General features: G+C 52.9%; 6 protein-coding genes across 6 annotated transcripts; 5 read left to right on the forward strand and 1 right to left on the reverse strand.

Moving 5' to 3' along the window:
* Window positions 1–2,262: 2,262 nt before the first annotated feature.
* Window positions 2,263–6,124, forward strand: BU25DRAFT_390150 (meiotically up-regulated gene 56 protein). Its single transcript, XM_033704556.1, has 4 exons — window positions 2,263–2,517; window positions 2,566–2,628; window positions 2,677–3,894; window positions 3,944–6,124. The coding sequence occupies exons 1-4, from the start codon at window positions 2,428–2,430 to the stop codon at window positions 6,002–6,004; spliced, it is 3,432 nt and encodes a 1,143-aa protein (XP_033563281.1). The 5' UTR covers window positions 2,263–2,427; the 3' UTR covers window positions 6,005–6,124.
* An 830-nt stretch (window positions 6,125–6,954) lies between these two features.
* BU25DRAFT_466164 (uncharacterized protein) lies at window positions 6,955–7,742 on the reverse strand (the record flags this gene model as incomplete). The annotated part of the gene is made up of 1 exon (XM_033710677.1): window positions 6,955–7,742. Exon 1 carries the CDS (start codon window positions 7,699–7,701, stop codon window positions 6,955–6,957), a length of 747 nt encoding a protein of 248 aa, XP_033563282.1. The 5' UTR covers window positions 7,702–7,742.
* A 921-nt stretch (window positions 7,743–8,663) lies between these two features.
* BU25DRAFT_365178 (uncharacterized protein) lies at window positions 8,664–10,134 on the forward strand. The gene is made up of 4 exons (XM_033703811.1): window positions 8,664–8,988; window positions 9,039–9,488; window positions 9,538–9,654; window positions 9,704–10,134. The coding sequence occupies exons 1-4, from the start codon at window positions 8,871–8,873 to the stop codon at window positions 9,961–9,963; spliced, it is 945 nt and encodes a 314-aa protein (XP_033563283.1). The 5' UTR covers window positions 8,664–8,870; the 3' UTR covers window positions 9,964–10,134.
* Window positions 10,135–10,285: 151 nt separating this feature from the next.
* BU25DRAFT_447571 (uncharacterized protein) lies at window positions 10,286–12,741 on the forward strand. The gene is made up of 4 exons (XM_033709547.1): window positions 10,286–10,536; window positions 10,587–10,834; window positions 10,885–11,859; window positions 11,920–12,741. Exons 1-4 carry the CDS (start codon window positions 10,461–10,463, stop codon window positions 12,568–12,570), a joined length of 1,950 nt encoding a protein of 649 aa, XP_033563284.1. The 5' UTR covers window positions 10,286–10,460; the 3' UTR covers window positions 12,571–12,741.
* A 2,013-nt stretch (window positions 12,742–14,754) lies between these two features.
* Window positions 14,755–15,977, forward strand: BU25DRAFT_466174 (uncharacterized protein; the record flags this gene model as incomplete). The annotated part of the gene is made up of 3 exons (XM_033710678.1): window positions 14,755–15,137; window positions 15,189–15,680; window positions 15,820–15,977. Exons 1-3 carry the CDS (start codon window positions 14,960–14,962, stop codon window positions 15,975–15,977), a joined length of 828 nt encoding a protein of 275 aa, XP_033563285.1. The 5' UTR covers window positions 14,755–14,959.
* Window positions 15,978–16,559: 582 nt separating this feature from the next.
* On the forward strand, window positions 16,560–18,677 carry BU25DRAFT_457340 (uncharacterized protein; the record flags this gene model as incomplete). Its single annotated transcript, XM_033710105.1, has 2 exons — window positions 16,560–16,876; window positions 18,425–18,677. 2 exons carry the CDS (start codon window positions 16,560–16,562, stop codon window positions 18,675–18,677), a joined length of 570 nt encoding a protein of 189 aa, XP_033563286.1.
* Between the last annotated feature and the right edge of the window lie 237 nt (window positions 18,678–18,914).

Raw genomic sequence — 18,914 nt, forward strand, 5'->3', positions numbered from 1 at the left:
CCGGGATCGCTTCGTAAAATGGTATCCAAAGAACGACGTGGTTACTCGTGAAAACTGCGACCACGCAAACGCCCCTTTCCACTTTCCTTGCACACGCAGGCTAGTTATTCCCTCCTCGGTGTCAATATGTTGATCGTAAAGTCCTGAATAGCTGCAGTGCAATTTGCTTCCCAGTTCCTCCACACTGTAGCTCTTATGCTCGCACGCGCGAAACCGTCCTTTCACGCCAATGCATTCGTGATTGTAATTGAAGACGGTGCCAAGGGGCTGCGTATTCGGGAATAGACTGATGCGATGGAGAGCCACATGGTGGTTGCACCACGCAGAACTTCCCGTGTTGATGCCGCGCAGGAGGGCGAAGCGCGCGTCTCGCTCTCGACATAGACACGCTGCGAAGACTGCTTTGACGGATCGAGGGGGTTGAAGCCTACATACGAGAAACGTTGTTTTGCGGCCACACTGCGCATAGCAAAGAAGACCCTTGAGATGAGTCGCAATCCACATATGCAATTCGGCAGGTAGCTAGTAGAAAACACAGTGTCCTTCGTCCGAACGTGTATTCCGAGGGGCTTGGCGTCGTTGCTTTAAAAGCGCGATGAAGGTGAGTGAACGGCTGTAGACAGACGGGGATGCCTCGGATCTTGGGGCGATCGAATCACTTGCGTGGGAGGCCACCAGTGCCGCTGAAGAAGTAGTATCACTGCTCAGAAGGATTGAGAGCATTGCAACCATGTCGCTGCTGTCTGATAGTCAGATAAATGCGGATATGAGAGAAGTGTGTGAGTTCTTGCATAGCCCAATACCTGCAAATCTTATACTGATCGGGCTTCCATAGAACAAGGCAGAGACAGATTGCCCCCGTGCAGTGGTAACTTGAGTTGAACACAATTGGCCGGCCCTAATTTGGTTGAAGGTTTCAACCACGGTTCCACCGCCCGTGTTGCGATAATGTACTGGTTGATGCTTCCTTCGTTGGTGTGTTCTGTGGCTACTGTCGTGAGTAGCTACCTTCTGTAGGCGTGGCTTTTTCTTCTTCTCTTGAATTCTAGGCGCTACATATCGCTCTCCGACTCCGAATTGTGCTCACATGCGTCTATTTGCATTGGTCGACCCTTGATTTGTTTCAGTTTCGAATCGCTGTTCAGAGTTAATAGCAACACGGCTTGTCAGAAGCGTTTGTATCGCATATACGTAGCCAGTCCACAAGTGATGCTACAGCTTCAGGTTCGGTATGTGGTAAGCCGATATTGAATCCAGATAGGCGTTCAGGCTCCCATGCACCTAAGCCGCAAGCGCCTGCAATAACAACATCTCAGGAGAGTCCATGTAGCCAGTTGCACGTGCACCCAATGACTTATAGTGCGCATGTATTGGGTCTATGCGTTCTCCAAACTGCTCTCGAGGTATCCAGTGCTTGGATGCCAGTCCGATCGAGTAGGCTTCACACGAGACTTGTTCCTAGCAAGGAGCCTTTTCGAGACTCAAATATGTACGCACGGCCGATGGGCCATGGTGGAGGTAGTCCAGTGTTCCTAGTACCAAAATCTGTGATTACTCAACATGGACAAACCAGGAAGATCCCCGTCCTCTCGGCGCCACAAAGACGATCATCCGTGGAGGGAAATCGACAGTTTTGAAGCCGAGTTGCCTGATGCGGCATGTTGCGACAGGAAGTCGCAAGGTCGAAACTCTTGAACCAAGATCTGTCGTGTGGGGACCACAGAATCGTGAAACGAAGACGCTGTATTGGTGCTTGGTGTGGGGTGCGCGAGCAAGACGGTTTTGCGTAGTCAGCCAAAGTTGCTGCAAGGCTCATGAAAACTGCAGCGCGGTGGACAGCCTTGCAAAAGGTCGACGTTGCCCGTGATACCCTCACCAAGTGGAGAACATGTCGTCGGAGCCGTGGGTCGTTGAGTGAATCATGTGCCGACAATGCAGTCAATCAGCGAACGGACGTGGTGCAGTCGTTGGTTTTCTTGAAGATCGTTGACACGGGTTCGAGGCTCCTCGTAGCTGCAAAGACAGCCCTAGAGGAAGGAGGCACAAACGTGACATACCAACGCACCCCGCACGTCGAGTGCAAAGCTGTCAAGTCACGACAGCGATTCGAACAGCAAGGCGCGACGTGTGTTGTGATTGTTGAAGATGTTCGCAGGTCCAGGTGGGCCGATCGATAAGTGATTGGCGCAGGGGCGCGAGCGGCATGACGAGACTGCTCCTTTTGAGGAAACCGTGCCCAGAAAGCTGCCATCCTGCTTTCTCAGGCACTCCACGCCTGCTGCGCTGCAGTTGCCTCTCCCTGGCTGATACATTCTTACCCTAATGTCTAGTGTGTAACATAGTTTAAGAGTCTGCCAGTTTGACTCTTGGTGCGGTGCATGTGAGCCATCTGAACCCCCGCGGCGACACATCGACAGAAGAGGCCCAATGGCCGACCTCGAGCAGGCGCCGCGTTCATGGCACCAGCAGCCTGACATTGCAAATCTCTCGCCCGAGTCTTTCACGGCGCAGAAGCTGGTACATAGCAGTGTCTCTCACAACATGTGGCGCAGCTGACATGCCCAGCAACATGCAACCCCAGAGCATCTCTACCTCACCTCGAGGCGCTTCTTCATCGGTCCAATACCCGTATGCAGCTCCACTCCTCTTGACGCACAGCACTCATAATAGCTATAGACTGCATGGCTGAGCAAGCACCGCCGTGACTGGTACAAGCATCACCTGCGCATCAACTACTCGACCCGCGCCGCAACCTTTTCGTCTGATCCCCGCGAAGCCCGCCAACGACGCCTGAGTGGAGCCGAAGGGCCCAGCTCCTCAGCCCTCTTCCAGCACAGCTTCCCCCAGCCCGAGGAGTCTGACGCCGAGGAACAGGAAGGTACGCAGAATGCAGAGGCCAGCGGTGCAAATGGTGCCCCAGAGGCCAGCGGCAGCACGCCTCCAGCCATGCCAATCCCACGAAGCACAGCGCAGAAGGAGGATGTTATAGTAGGCAGCGAAGCTGATGAGTTTGTCGACGCGCCTTCTGAACCAGAGGACATGGATGACGACGACCTGCACGTCTATACGCATCAAGAGGAGGAGTTCGATCCCACAAAGCCGCAGCTACCACATCGATCCAGCGCCAAGTCCTTCGTTACTGCATCCTCAATGCCGGACGCTGCAGACGGCGATAACGAGGTCGAGTCAGGCGAGGAGCACGCCGGGTCACCACGCGCGGAGGAGCCTGCACTACCACAAATGAGTGGCCTGCAAGTGCCCGCTGACGAGGAGGGACCAGAGCGTAGCAAGTCCTTGAGCAAGCAGCCGTTGTCTGCAGTGACAAGCCATGGCGCAGCGTCATCTACTACGGGAGGAGCACCCTCGGTAGATGCCGACTCCACCTCGTCTCTGCTGCGAAAGGCTGACTTGAATAAGGCACCGGCACCCGCTGATGCTGAAGTCGCCCCCTCGCCTCCCCCCAAAGGCATTCTCGCCAGAGCCAAAAGGCGGTCGACATTGGGCGTGTTCAAAACAGATATCTCGAATGGCACCGACCAGCCTGCACCAGACTTGACGCGCAAGGGATCAAATCTGCGAAACCTCGTCAAGTTCGACATACCGGAGGACTCGAAGCGACAAGCAGTACACTTCAAGGCAAAGAAAGCGCAAATGACCATTCAGCGAGCAGGTACGAAGCTGCGACGGAAGAGCATCAAGGACGGTCTTGTGGTGAAGATGGAGCGTATGCTTGTGCGTGTCGATGCTGCCGACGAAGTACCGGAAGACTTCGATGAGAACGTCAACCAGCAAGTCGTCTCGAGAGTCAAGGACAAGTGGCGAGAGTATATGATAGTCTGCAGGCACAGTCATACTGATGAGACTGACTTCCTGCTGCAACTGTACCAGACTCGAGTAAAAACTGCAACTCAATCCATTGCTTTTCCTGTGCTAATCTTCGCAGGTCATCCCTGAGATCGAACAGGCTGGCGCAGGCAAGCGTGCAGCATACGAGATACCTCTTGGCCGCAAGATGAGCAAAGTCAATTTGTATTCGTCCCTCGACAAGTCTATCGTGGTGTCCATGCCTGGTCCTAGGGGGACTTTGATCTTCATCATGCAGGCCAGGACTGCTTCCAACGCCGTCGAATGGTACACGTTCCTGCGCAATATCCTCGGATGGCGCCGCGCTTCTGAGCTTCAAATCAACATACCGGATATGAGCCTCAGCGTGCAGATTGCCAATCCCTTCGTGAAGCTGGAAGCCTCGCAGAATCAGGTGCAAGACGCAGACGACACCGAGGAGGCCATCTTGAAGACGATGCAAGAAGAACAAGCTGTCGCCCAAACGCTGGTCCGGCAGTGTCTTGATCAGTTGGAAGATGCGCCTGAGTGGGCGACCGTGTTGGAAGCTTGGACGAAAGAACAGCGGATAGGACTCGCTTGGAAGCGTTACGACCGTCTGGAGTGGATCCATGGAGCCAACGAGCGCAAGATGTACGGCACCATTGCTATGCTCAAGTCTCACGATCTCGAGCTCCGACCGAAAACACACTATCCTACAACGGTTGTCACTCGCAAAAAGCAGAAGACTTTGACCGAGCCCGTTCCTGTGGAAGGCTTTCTCATCAGGTTGACCGGACAGCGCGGACGAGCGAAACGCATGGGCCTTATGTACCACAAGCAGCTCTACTTCGCCAGTCACGATCAGTACCTCATATTCTCGCGACCAACAAAAGCCGCCCCACCACCTCCACCCAGACTTCCCACGTCCAACAACGCGGCAGTCCCCACATTGCAGGCGATTCAGGACAATACGCCGGATAACTGGGCAGTGAACCCTTACCCTGTGCAGGACAAGGAAATCGAATGGCTAAGGGAAGGTCACTCTGGGACACCTGAAACCAGGAGATTGCACGACGAGGATGCAGCAGACGAGTTTGAGCGCAAAGAACAAAACCTGCTCAACTGCGACGGGTACATCAACATGGCCGACATTGTCAAGGTCCGTAAGGCGAGGCTAGGCGCCAGCCCTGTTGATGAAGAGATCGAACCCGGCTCAGACGTGGACTTTGATGAGGACGTTGACATGGATGGTTCGAGGGGCGAGGACGGCGCTACGAGTGACATTGATCTGGACCGCACCTTTGAGCTGGTCATGAAGAATGGTTTGATCATTCGTTTACAAGCCGCCGACAAGACACGCCGCAAGGAATGGATCAACCATCTTCGCGCGCTTGCGAAGTATTGGAAACACCGCACAGCCTCCGACATTACCCTCTACAAATCCACACGGTCCCGCAACCTCAGCGCTCTCAACATTGACGAGGAAGGCGAGGCGCACATTGGCCAATTCGCACGTAAATGGGAAGTCACCCAATCATTTGCCTCAGCTCAACTCTACAACATGTGCGGTATCGCTTGCTGTCGCAGCATTCACATGTCCGGCATGTTGTACCGTAAGCCCCGCATACACGCACCCTTCACGCGCTGCAGCGTCATCTTGGCTGCCGGCACCCTGCTTATCTTCCGCGACGTTCTGCGCAGCCGCGTCGGCAAGCAACTATCCCACATCCACCACGAGCGCATCGCCAACCTTGACCTGCGGGACTGCTACATCTACTCGGGCCTCCTCACCGAATCCGACCTTCTCTACCAGAACCAGACTTTCGACGCTAACAAACCCGGTCACCACGCCTTACCGCGCATTTACCTCGAAGACGGCTGGACGAGCACAGATGAAGATGTTATGACGACCTTCGTCATCTGGCACGGCAAAGCGAAGTCTTGGTTCCGTGCTGAAGAAGGGGCTGGCGGTGCGGGTGAGAAGGAGAGGAAGGAGGGCAAGAGAACGAAGCTCAAGAGGGTGGCTAAACTGGGGAGTAAGGGTAGGAGTGTGGTGTTCAGGGCGCGTAGTAGGGCGGAGAGAGATCACTGGGTGCTTGCTATTCAGAACGAGATCGAGCGGGTGCAGGGCAGGGAGAGCGATTTTAGGATCGAGGAGACGGCGGACGATAAGAAGTGAGAATATGCATGAAGTCACGGTGGTGTCATGGCGTAATGGAGTGGGAGGATGATCGTTGGGATTTGGATGATTTGGCATGATTGGCGACGTACTACTTTTTGGCGCATACATATTCCTAATACCAATAGTTTGTATTCAATTTCTCTCGATATCCTTAGTCGTTATCGTGCGCCTCCATCTCTCCCGCTGACGCAGAAGGATATAGGAGGAAAGCAATCCACAGCGTTTCCTGACTCTCGTCCATTTACTTCACACCCATCTCTCAGCCCTTGCGCGTCCAGACCGACGGTCCCGATCATCTTCCTGCATCTCCCTCACAACCCGGCCAGCAAACTCCATGACCCCTTCTTCCGGCGAGCTGAGCCCGCGCTTGATATACATTCTTCTTTGCCGAGCAGAGAGAACAATGACCAGCAAATCAACTTGTAGCCAAAAGAGAACTGTCACGACAGGGAGCTGCTACAACCCCATATTGAGTTGTGAGTCGGGTACAGAGTCGAAGACGGAAAGGTAGCAAGTGTCGACACGCTATTAGGATGAGAACGGTCTTGCGATGGAGGGATCGGCGTGATGCTGGAGTCGAGTTTTGATATGACGGATGCATGTACCTAGTGGCGCGCTTGATGTGATAGCATTGCGGTGATTATTGTGGCTAACTTTAGTTTGATCATGTTAGCGATCAGCAAATGCCGCTGAAAGCCTTTATCACATGTCATGAGATATCACAGAGCAAGCAGAGAAGTTTGATGTGTTGATTGTTATCCATTGCGAACGGCTGAATATTTCCTAGCCACCGCATCATCGTCCAGATAGGTACCCAACATCGCTAAGCTCTAAACATCGTTGAACGCCAATGACTACCGCCCTGAGTCTTGGAAAGAGAAAGGAAAGATACATATCCTACGCGGTGCTTTCTATTCACAATCCGCCCGAGAAACTTCTGGCTTCACCTACAAAAGCGCCATGAAGCCAGCAACAGCGCCCAAACCAAGCAACGCATTCCCAGCGACCTTGCCAGCACCGTTGACAGGCACCTCTCTACCGCTTGCGGACGCGGACGCAGTCGCAGAGGTCTTGTCCTTGGAAGTAGTAGCCGCAGTCTTGGACGACGAGGCTGTGGTCGTGACAACGACAGTCGAGGTGCCGTTGGCCGGGTACCCGGTAGAGATCTCGAGCGCAGTGCTGTTCTGAGGGAAGATGACCACGGTGGAGTTCTGCTCCCAGAGGGTGACGGGGACGAAGGTCTTGCCGTCAGTGATGTAGACGGAGGGTGTGATCTCAGCAGGAGGGGGCGTGTAGCCGGTAGAGCTGGTCACGGTGGCGGTGCTATTGATGGGAGCGCTGCTAGCGGCAACACTGGCAATGGGTGCGCTGGTGACGGTGACCGCGGGTGTGAAATAGTAGATTGAGGTCTCGTAGATGGTGGTCGTGTCGACCTCAGGCACCGCAGCGGTGCCGGGAGCAGAACCGGGGACCTCGAACGAGGCCGGCGTACTGGCGGACGCGGTGGCCATGAGGAAGCTGCTGATGCAGGCCGTGGTGTTGGGGAAGTACATGGTGAAGTAGTAACGAGTGTGATTGACTTTCGCGGTTGCGGAAGGTATCAACTGAATTGAGTTGAAAGCTTGTCGGTCGCGCGATGAGGAGCAGTGGTGAGAGAGGAAAATGTGGATTTTATAGGTAGTGGGATGGTGCATGCCAAGAAGTGCGCGATGCTGGAGTGGGAAACGAAACAAACAGTGGCCGACGCGCTCACTCTCATTGTAGGTGAAGCAGGCAACAGGCTGATGCTCTACCGTCGTCTACTGGAAGTTCTCAAAGGGACCAGATGTAGTCGCAGTAGGTGCAACAAAACGTAGCAATGAAGATGCTTTTGTTATAATCCGAGGGGTTTCAGTCACCACTGCCAGAGATGTTACACTTCCAGGGCCGCAGACTTCGCCCACGACTGGAAATGGCCATGCTGCGAGTCGATGGCGGTCCATAATACTTGGCGAGAAACCTGTAGTCTGGAGACTGCACTCTCTCTTCTAAGGGGATTTTGGGGACGGAAACATGTTCGAGCGCAGGTGGAGATATGATGGGCAGTGCAGGTGATGAAGGCTACCACTGCGCCATCGTCCATTATACTTGAGAGCGAATTGACTCGACAGAGGTTTTGGAATTACTTGAGAGAAAGCTTGTGCATCGTTAAAGACATGGATGATGAACGACCAGCCGTTGCTACAAGACGTGCGGACTGGCTGGTCAGGAATTGACTGGTGTGACTTGATTGTAGATAAAAAAGACGCTAGAAGAACTCTGAGCGTCCGTCATATACTCTCTGGCTGCTATTGATGTGCATTGCTTTTCTTCCATACCGCGAAGAGCCCTTCCAGGCAGGCCGTGGTTCTCCTGCTGTCCTGGCAATGCCACGGTCAGGGCCACGATACAAGATATATCGCAGTGCCATTCTAAGTGATCAACCTGTGCCTCTGGAAGCACTCAAGCTTTCGCGTGTGGAATGAAAAACTTCGGCACAACAGGATCTTGGTGTGGTCAAAGAGCGATGAGGTTGAGGTTTAAAAAGAGGCCATACCAAAAGGCGGCAAGTGCGGGTCGCCGCAGCCGCCCCGCGTTGGATTTCGGTGTGGGCAAATTGAGTCACTCGAAAGTTCGACAACTCCCAACGCCCGACGCACGCAACGGATAAACCTTTGCCGCCGAGCAAACCCCACCGACCGCCCGCAACGTAGAGCCTCACGACACCTTCGCCTCTTGCGCACGCATACGAGAAAACAACTCCCCCACCGAGCCCAGGTTAGCGAACGGTCGAGCGACGCCCCAACACCCTTTTCCAGACGAACAGCAGGAAGATACGCACACCATGTCTCTCACAAATTGCCGGTTCTACGAGGAGAAGTACCCGGAGGTGGAGAGCTTCGTTATGGTCAACGTCAAGCAGATTGCAGAGATGGGCGCATACGTCAAGCTGCTCGAGTATGGTGGGTGCAGCACAAAACCGCAGGGCGTGGGCAAATGTTAACCTGCGCAGACAACATCGACGGCATGATCCTGCTCTCCGAACTGTCGCGCAGACGTATTCGATCCATCCAGAAGCTCATTCGCGTCGGCCGCAACGAGGTCGTCGTTGTGCTCCGTGTCGACAAGGACAAGGGTTACATTGATTTGTCGAAGCGTCGTGTGTCGCCTGAGGATATCGTCAAGTGCGAGGAGCGCTACAACAAGTCGAAGATGGTCCACAGCATCATGCGCCACGTCGCCGAGAAGACGCAGACACCGATCGAGGAGATCTACCAGACAATCGGGTGGCCGCTGAACAAGAAGTACGGCCACTCGATCGACGCCTTCAAGCTCAGCATCACCAACCCTGAGGTTTGGAACGACGTTACCTTCCCCAACGATGTCGTCAAGGAGGAGCTGCAGAGCTACATTGGCAAGAGGCTGACGCCCCAGCCCACCAAGGTGCGATCGGACATTGAGGGTAAGGGCTTCACACGAAAGGGCAGAAGATCGCATGCTAACTCGCGCAGTCACTTGCTTCGGCTACGAGGGTATCGACGCCGTCAAGGAGGCTCTGCGCACCGCTGAGGCCAAGAACACCCCTGACAACCAGGTCAAGGTCAAGCTTGTATCGCCTCCTCTCTATGGTTCGTCTTGCAATCCGTACCCCGCGCAGACTTGTGCTAACAATCGTAGTCCTTACCTCGCACTGCCTCGACAAGAGCGCCGGTATCGCGACGCTCGAGCAGGCCATCGAAGATATCAAGGCGAGCATCACAAAAGCGGGCGGCGATTGCCAGGTCAGGATGGCTCCCCGTGCCGTTACCGAGAACGATGACGCCGAACTCGCGGCGCTCATGGAGAAGCGTGAGCGTGAGAACCAGCAGGTCAGTGGTGACGAGGACGAGAGCTCGAGCGATGAGGGCGAGGTTGGTGCGGCGGCAGCTGAGGCCTAGACGACTTTTGCATGTTGAACGATAATGATGGGACATGGTCAAAAGTGGATACCGGCGTTTGGGGCTCGACTACCATTCCTCGAGCATGTACGCGGCATATCTGACATGTATAGCATTTCCATTCTGGATGGGTGTCGAATTGCACACCCTAGACCTTCAATGATAAAAGAGTCCAATTCAGAGAAATCACCATCACATGCCCAGAAGCGTTGATGCACTTTGAAACAAAGCGTAGTGGTCCGAGCTCACGGCGCGCGCTGCGATGACGATCGATGAGTGACAGCTCGGCCAAGCTTGACGGGCTAAACCAACTTTCTGTGCGCAACCGCCAACAACGGCGACGGCGCTATCAATCCTCGACCTAGGCCCCCTGCTTGTGTCGCGTGGTTCCCCTCCACCTCTGGACCTCTTCATCAAGCAATTGAAGTAGGTGTGCTCCAGATAGTCATCCTCCCAGCCCTTGCATCCCCACAGTGACAGCGCGTATCTCTGCAATCATGTCAAGGTGGAATGAGCTCTTCAATTCCGAGGGGCACGAAGGGCGAATCAGGCTGGAAGACGGTGCCAATTCGCGTCAGTGCACCTCTGTTCAAAGATCCAGCATGCACGCTGATTGCTCCCAGTCTTGCCCACACGTCGCGAGCACGTACACCCACCACCGATCGATCCCAAAGAAGTCACCAAGATCTGCCTGCGCCTGAAGCACCAGATCGAGCAAGTTATTCCCTACGAAATCGAAGAAGAGAAGGTTACCAAGGCGAACAGTCCCATTATCACACAAGCTGTGCTGGACACGGCGAACAAAGCGGGCGGGGAGGACAAGACGGCATGTGTTGTATACTGCCTCCTGATCGTCAAGAAATGGTTCAAGGTGTGTGGCCTGGGAACAGTAAGCTCCGACAAGCACGCTGACTCTGGTAGAAACAAGCCAACGCCGAGCTGTGGGATGCTGACCTGCATGATGTACGCGCCATTGCTGCCGAGATGATGGCCAAGCGTATCATCGAAGCCGAAGAGGACATGGACTACCTCATGGAAGAGGTTCTGCTTAAGCGGTACGCCACCCTCGTCGATGGCGAGCCTACCGAACCCGCCAATGCCGTCGAGAAGGCCGTCGATCTACATGCTGTAACTGTCATCGGTTCTTCTGGATACCAGAAGTGCATATCCTACCTCTGGCGCGGCTGGATCGTTCAGGATGACGAGGATCCGACCCGCTTTGTCCAGTATGAGAACAAGACAAACACGAATCTTTGGGCTCATCTTGACCCGGATCGCATGCGTGTCCCACGTTACCAGAACTGGGTGCAGATCACCTTTTCCCTGATCTTCTTGGGCCTGTACACCGGTGCGATCAACACCATCAACGCAGATGCTGACCTGGATATCGTCGAGGGTTTGCTTTACATATTTACGCTCGGCTTCATTTGCGACGAGGTCAACAAATTCTGGAAGGTCGGCCGCTTCTACATCTCCTTCTGGAACATGTTCAACAGCGCGTTGTATGCTCTCCTCACAGTGTCCTTCATCTTCCGCATGGTAGCGATCAGCCACAGCCCCGATGAGAACAACGAGAAGGACAACCCGCGCAGAAAGTTCAACGAGCTTGGCTACAACTTCCTCGCCTTCACGGCGCCGATGTTCTGGATGCGTCTGCTGCTCTACCTTGATACTTTCCGTTTCTTCGGCGCCATGCTTGTTGTGCTCAAGGTCATGTTCCGCGAGTCGCTCATTTTCTTCCTCCTGCTCTTCGTCGTGCTGGTCGGCTTCTTGCAGGCCTTCATGGGTCTCGACATCGCCGAAGACCAAGTCATGGACGACATCGGCTTCGTCATGCAAGCCATGCTCAACGCCATCATGCAGTCTCCCGAATTCGAAGGCTTCGACAACTTCGCTGTAAGCCCTCTTTCTTCCCCCACTACACTACCTTGAGATCTAAAACTAACACAATCCCAGCCTCCCTTCGGTCTCATCCTCTACTACATCTTCACATTCGTCGTCATGGTCATCCTCCTAAACATCCTCATCGCGCTCTACAACTCCGCCTACGAAGACATAACCGGCAACGCAACCGACGAATACATGGCCTTATTCTCGCAGAAAACAATGCAATTCGTCCGCGCCCCCGACGAGAACGTTTTCATCGCGCCCTTCAACCTAATCGAGATGTTATTCCTCATCTTACCATTCGAGTGGTGGATGGACGACGCGCGCTACGACCACCTGAATGACTGCGTCATGGCTGTCCTGTACAGTCCGCTGTTGATTGTCACCGCGTTTTTGGAACAGAGGGAGGCGAGAGTGGTCAGGAATAATAGGAAGCGGGGCGAGGCGGATGAGGATGTTACGCATGAGTGGGAGCAGGTGCTGCATGAGTGTGATTTTGAGGCGGATGGGTGGGATAAGAAGGTCCAGTCTACTAGGCCAAATGTGGAATTCGACACTGCGGTCTTGGAGGTCAAGAAGCTGCAGGAAGAGGTCAAGGAGGTGAAGGAGCTTTTGTTGAAGTTAACGGAGAAGAGTGACGGGTGGGGCAATGATACGTTGGGTGGGAGTAAGTTCGATAAGTTGGGGCAGAGCAGCGGGAGCGTGGACAGGGAAGAGTAGGTTTTGCTTGACGTAAATGTGGCGAGGTAGTCTGATGGACGTACGATAGGCGAGGGAAGAGTGAGTTTGGAGGTACGCAAGCTACAGAGGGGAGTGACTGGCGCTCAGACTGAGCGTGCTGAGAGGGACCTGTGTGCGTATCGAAAGTGCCTATAGCGTTGTGTATGCGTCTTTGTACATACGATCGATACATCTTGTTATACCCCATCTGCAGTACCCACTTGATGTCGTACTTTCGTGTACAGCTTTTAGAAGTGTTACATGGAACGGATTTCGTAGCACAGCTAACATGTATCTCCATTAGCAAGGCGGCGGTTAATTATCACACTTCTATAACGAGAGTCCATGACTGAGTGTAGGGTAGAGAGACGCTATACCCGATTGTCGAATCTCTTGAGTTTCGACAGTATAGCGCTTTCCTAATTGGTAACAATCTCCGCGAGCCATCTTGCACACCTCCAGCATAGCGCTAGTCCTATTATTCTAAAAACCCGTGTTTAGACAAAGGGGACTAGCGTTTTTCTAATTGGACACCTTCAGCATGGCGCTAGTCCTATTATTCTAAAAACTCGTTTTTAGACAAAGGGGACTAGCGCTTTCCCAATTAATGCGCTGTATTCATCCTTGCCGCTTAATCCGAGGTCCGTAAATCTGAGTTGCTCGACGATGGACGTATTTCCAAATCGTTGGACTTCTTTGAGATTAATATTTCCAAAGCTACTTTGGAAATGCTGGTAGCAGTCACAGGCTTCGCAATCTAGCCGAAGTTAATACTCAAAAACCGGAGATCTGCGTTCACGTCCTACTCTGAAATAGCGGTGCATTGGCTTCGTGGAGTTGTATAAAGACACTCGGCCTTGAATTGTTCCAGCAACTATAGCAAAACACCGACTTCACAAACTACAAAATTGTCCACGAAATTGTCTAATCAACGGTCAGCATGCTTCCCCCTACAAGCAACGTTGTCTCTTCCACCATGGAACGCCCATGGCGTCCCAACGGCGACACTTGGATCACTGCGGCGATCGGGTTGATCAGCCTCGCAGTGGCACTACTGCAGCTCTGGGTAAGCTGGACCACGCCACCTGAGTTGGCAACAAACAAATTAAGTCAAATCACGTCCCGCGAACGGCCTTACTGTTAGGGCGTGCACGCTGACACAGACCAGATGGTGCTCCGTGGAGAGGAGGACTTTATTTGACTTTATTTGTTTGTTGCCAACTCTGCACGACACGCTAAATATGGTCCCTAACAGATACGTTGCCTGGGCAACCAGCTGGGTTCAGGACACGTGAAGCAGCTCGAAGTTCCTCAGCGATTGCGCAGTGGCGAGGTATGGTGGGTTTAGAGCCTGACAGCAGGGGGTTTCATTCCACATTCGGTAGATGTAGACAGAATAAGATCGCGGGAACACTACGTGACACGTGCGGGCCGAACCCCAAACGTTTGCTGACAGTGGTAATTTCGCAGGCCCACTTTTCAACTTGCTAGCTTCTGACATCGAGCACAATTGTCCTTCACACCCTCCAACTAGCGCAATTGAATACGGGCCTACGCGCCAACGTCCATAACGCGCCGTGGGTAGCTTGACGTGTTCTCGAGTCGAAGCCGGTTCTCGTGCAGCAAAGCTGTGTGCAGCTTCTAGCGCAGGATCAGCCAGTACAGCACACATTTACTTTCACAATCCCCGCGAACGTGGTGCGCCCCACATTTGTTTACAGGTCGGCGCTCACGGTCGCCGCTTGCCAATCAATAACTTGCTACGGTGAAGGAAGGGGGCGCACTCATTTTGAGAAATGAGCCAGTCAACCAGCGTCAGGTAGAAGAAGCAAAATTTCGAGCCCCATGGATCTCGATTCTTACACCGCTCTTATCCCTGGCTTCGGCGGATCACCTTCCCCGGCTCCCATCCCTGACTGCGCCTGGAGAATCTGGAATGGCAGGCTCCTGCTAACACGAAATCTGTGTTCCTGACATGACGCCTGTCGACCTCCGGAGGGGTAATAACATTGCATGCCTTGCGAGTGCACTCTGCCCCGCACGAACCACCCCAGCACAGTTTCCAGATATCCGATTCTGAAATGCAATGACCAGCACCGCGCGACCCCTGCAATGCCACTCACTGTGACAGAGTTTTTGAAGCTGCGCCTTTCCCAGCAGTTTGTTGCTCTCCAGTCCGCCTGACTCGGACCATTTACATTCATTTCCTTTCTTCTTGTCACAATAAACGTACTTGGCTCGTCAAGCTTCAACACTTTGATATACTTTCGTCATAATACTTTTACAATTCATCACCCCCTCCAACACTCCGATATAACTTCGTTATAGTTCTTTACGGATCAGCATCCCCTTCATCAACACTCACTCAACTCAGCTATCCTTCGTCAAGATGTCTTCCTCCTGGGGTGCGGATATGACTGTCACCGTCTCTGATTTCGACACGGCCTACTTGAGTATGAACACAGATGAGCAAGCTTTGGCTGGATGGATGGTTTCATATGATGACGGTTCTTCATACCGAGAAAGTACCTCCGAACCTAATCAGGTTGCGCTACGCCAAAGTCCAAGTAAGTTTACTGCCTCTTGCCTACTCCCTGGAAGTCGCTCACCTTCTGCAGGTACCAGCAGTACTACAAACGCTAACGATCGCACCATGATTATGCGCGATCGGTTACATGCTGCTGGATCCTTTCAATGCGATGGAGTCGCCAACCATAGTCAAGAAAGCGCTCGACATCATGTTGGTGATCCAACACATGAAGGATCGTCTTCATCAGGCATCAAACAACATCCTCTCGGTACGGCTCAGGCATATGACACGGCTCGCGCGGCGTTTGCTTTAGACAACAGCTCTCTTCTTGGACCGCCAAACATGACATCTCCGACAGCCTCTACACCCCTGCTTAACGGCTCACATACACAACGGAAGAAGTACATATGTCCGTTCTGCAACATGGGCGAAGGTCACACCACACGTGAATATACCAAAAGGACAATTGGCACACCCAATACCGATTTTACAATTGGCACCCCGACTTCGTCGAGTGCCCTATCCAAGACCTACAAGTGCGAATTCCAGAAGACTGACGCATTCGACAATCACATTAAAGGTTGGCATTACAGGCTGCTCCAGCGTTCGAACTCAACTGAGTTTGTTTGCTTGTTTTGTCCATGCGATACTGTTTTACGAAAGAAGACGACCTGTTCTGCAGGATATTCTGATCTGAAAAACTTGCTGAATCATCTCAGAGATTATCACGCGCAGACTCCGGAGGGTCTCATGCATTGCCAACATCCATGTGCTCCACATTCTACAAAGTCGTACCTGTATCCTCTACGCGAGATGGCCGAACGTTCTTTCAACGACACCTCGGCCTGAAACTCATTTCCGTGATACCCCGATTTAGACACGATATCGTATTTCCCACGATGCAATTTTACATGCTGGATTTCTTTCTCGTTCTGTGGGCCTACTGGGCCGGCGCCGCTTGTATCTGTAACTGTATCAGGGTCTGTTTTTTTCATTTCGCGTAATGATTGGTAGACAATAATACAGATAGAGCATAGCTTAGTTGATAGAAAAAATGAAAACTCAATAATGCAAGAACACCATTGTTCAAAGAACGACTCATCACAGTGCTATCTACTCTCAACTTCTTCGTGTCTCATACAGTCCGAACGCACGTTCAAACAGTCGTATGAATCAGCCTGGATGACCTCCTTGGTTATTGAACGCCGTCCAAAAGGAGCGCATGTGCCTAATAAGCTCCTCAAGGTCCTGTACCGCGACCGTTGCGAAGGATTTTGCGATCAGGCCGCAACATGGTGTATTTACAATGCCGAAGACGCGATGCATTGGCCGAGCGATGTGCTTTCGCCATCAGAGTACAATGTATTGTGACCGGCATAATGCTTTGATCAGCTCAAAATTCTTGCTATTCCCTTGCAGCAAACGGCTCTCACATTGGATTATGCACTCGACTGGCACAATGAAAGGCACAACGACAGCTCCAGAGACGTGTGAGCACATCTCCATGATCACTTCAGAGCTGACCGAGATCATCTCTCAGAAGTCAGTGGCACAGTCTAAAATCCCTGACGCAAACGCGTATTACGCAGCCAAAATGTTCCCCAACTTCCACGAATGGAGAGCATTCCGTAACACCTCCACGAAGGCTGCAGACTGCGCCCTAACTTCCGATCTAATCACTTCCATGCACTCCTTCGGCGACTGCCTGACCATGGCATCCGAGTACGCCAACGAGCTTCGCCTCGCACTAAAAGCCGAAGGCCCAGAGTACACAGAGTACATAGACCGCGTCCAGCTCGTGACTAACAACCGGAAATAGCGCGCGAAATCTGCCCGGGACTACTGCTGCATCACCATCCTGCGTCTGCCTGCACAGTGTATCGTTATCGATACTGTGGCTTGTGCAACTGCGTTCGCCGTGCCGCTGGGCCAGCTGTATAAGTCTCCGGGCTGCTCGTGAAAGGGCTCCGTGTATGTAGCATCTGGTGATGCGTGGTTGCTGGTTGAATACGAGCCGAATGTGCCATGCTCCACACTCGCGCACCCTCAATCGAAGGGTGTGTTTGAGTATGACGAACCTGACGCGAATATCAAGGGCGGACTTGCGGGACGTGTTCAGGATCTTGCGTTCCCGTTTGTGAATTACCATGTGCAAGGTAAGCTGCCAAGCCGTCGAAGGATTATGGTTCATCAGACCTGGGAGCAGAAGCCAAGCAATTCGAGGGTCCCTTTCGAAGAGCTCAAGGATGGGAAAGATTTCGTTGTTGAGACGTGTCAGGTACGAGTGAAATTTGTGAAGCGGAAGATCACAGTGAAGTGCATCCCGTACGTCGACTAGTTGAAACGTCGAGAGAATGCACAGTTGTTGAGGCAATTGCGTACGCGCAGCGACGTCGTGCTGCCGAAACGTGGGCATTCGTTCCCGAAGTTCAAGATCCTCCTAGCTGGCCAAGGTTCCGATAGCTTTGACAAGGAGACTGTTCAGAGCCTGAGCTTGATGGATGAGATGTGTGAAAAGCAGGGCATGCCGAAAGCCGAAGCCCTGCGGATTGTCAGTGTCATACTGAATACGTGGGGCAAAGCATGGTGAGAAGAATGACAAGCAGACCGGTCGTCGACAAAAGGGTGCTAAGGGAAGAACGCTTCAAGCAGCTGCGCAGTCTTCTGCGCAGCCTTCACAACCACGTCAGAGCGGAAAGGAAAAGTGCTCCGACCTCGGACGGCGAAGCAGCGACATGCACCGTATTGAAGTACCTTGAGATGATCACGATTAAGTACTACTTAGAAGTGGAAGGATGTTCTCGGTGATATGTAGCGAACTCTGTATTTGTGACATAGCATGAATGATACAGGTCTTTTATGATCTCAGATTTAAAAATTCATTCCAACTTCTGCTCCTTACAGCCTTTCTTTCGGCTTATTGCTGGGAAAATGTGATCCTGGGAATAAACGACACTGATCGAGCTCGCTTGCTGATTGACATGTTCTTGTACCTGGGCGGTGTGAAGGGCACACACATGCTTGTGATCCTTCTTGTTTCACTCGCTGGGTCTTCAAGGGTGATGACGTCGCCCTGCCATCCATGTGCATTCGTTGATGTGTTGGTGCGTGCATGTTGACTGACACGTGAAGACAGACAGACTGCGGAAGTGAAGTATCTCGTCCAATGGCTTCACATGATCCTGTTACACCCTCGTGCTCACAAGCAGCTCCTTGTTTACCAAACATCTTAATTCCCTCCCTCTTGGCCACCTCAACTTCCACATCATCTCAACCTCACCGACTCCATATTTAGACCCTCTTGGCTACTATACAAGCCTTCAGCGAGCAAGACTCAATCATCAAGATGCTTCCCAGGCCCATCTTCAGCCTCTTCTTCCTCACCATGACCACTCTAGCGCCCGTCGCCTCCGCAAGCGGCGCTTCCGATCGCTATGATCCCTTCAACCATTGCGGTGCACCCTTCTGTGGTTCCACGGGCAATGTCGCCGCTGCTGGTGCTCTAGCTCGCGTGGAGCGCAACGGTACCGCAGGTATCGTGAACGACAAGCTCAACGACAAGCTTCCGAAGATGTAGAGGCAGTCCTCATGTCTGTGGTTTCAGGGTTAGCACCCCGGCTGAAGCTGCTTGCCACTAAGGTGCGTCGACTGTGCAGTCTTTCTAAGATCCTTACTGACGTTGCTAAGGTTGACGAGCGCACTCGCGCAATGGCTTGCGCAAGCATCAGCAAAGTATAATCTCTGTACAGAGACATCTCACACACAGTTCGCTGGCGGGTTGACTGGTGACGAATGGTGGAGTTGTTGGTCGGCG

Source organism: Macroventuria anomochaeta (genome assembly GCF_010093625.1).
Source record: "Macroventuria anomochaeta strain CBS 525.71 unplaced genomic scaffold BU25scaffold_11, whole genome shotgun sequence".
NCBI lineage: Eukaryota > Fungi > Ascomycota > Dothideomycetes > Pleosporales > Didymellaceae > Macroventuria > Macroventuria anomochaeta.

Bases quoted from the DNA above. Each gene is read 5' to 3' on its own strand.
- BU25DRAFT_390150 (XM_033704556.1), top strand. From the start codon at position 2,428: ATGGCCGACCTCGAGCAGGCGCCGCGTTCATGGCACCAGCAGCCTGAC. The intron at 2,518-2,565 runs GTACATAGCAGT...TGACATGCCCAG, and splicing joins CTTTCACGGCGCAGAAGCTG to CAACATGCAACCCCAGAGCA. The intron at 3,895-3,943 runs GTAAAAACTGCA...TAATCTTCGCAG, and splicing joins TGCAACTGTACCAGACTCGA to GTCATCCCTGAGATCGAACA.
- BU25DRAFT_365178 (XM_033703811.1), top strand. From the start codon at position 8,871: ATGTCTCTCACAAATTGCCGGTTCTACGAGGAGAAGTACCCGGAGGTG. The intron at 9,489-9,537 runs GTAAGGGCTTCA...TAACTCGCGCAG, and splicing joins GGTGCGATCGGACATTGAGG to TCACTTGCTTCGGCTACGAG. The intron at 9,655-9,703 runs GTTCGTCTTGCA...TAACAATCGTAG, and splicing joins TGTATCGCCTCCTCTCTATG to TCCTTACCTCGCACTGCCTC.
- BU25DRAFT_447571 (XM_033709547.1), top strand. From the start codon at position 10,461: ATGTCAAGGTGGAATGAGCTCTTCAATTCCGAGGGGCACGAAGGGCGA. The intron at 10,537-10,586 runs GTCAGTGCACCT...GATTGCTCCCAG, and splicing joins GGAAGACGGTGCCAATTCGC to TCTTGCCCACACGTCGCGAG. The intron at 10,835-10,884 runs GTGTGTGGCCTG...TGACTCTGGTAG, and splicing joins TCGTCAAGAAATGGTTCAAG to AAACAAGCCAACGCCGAGCT.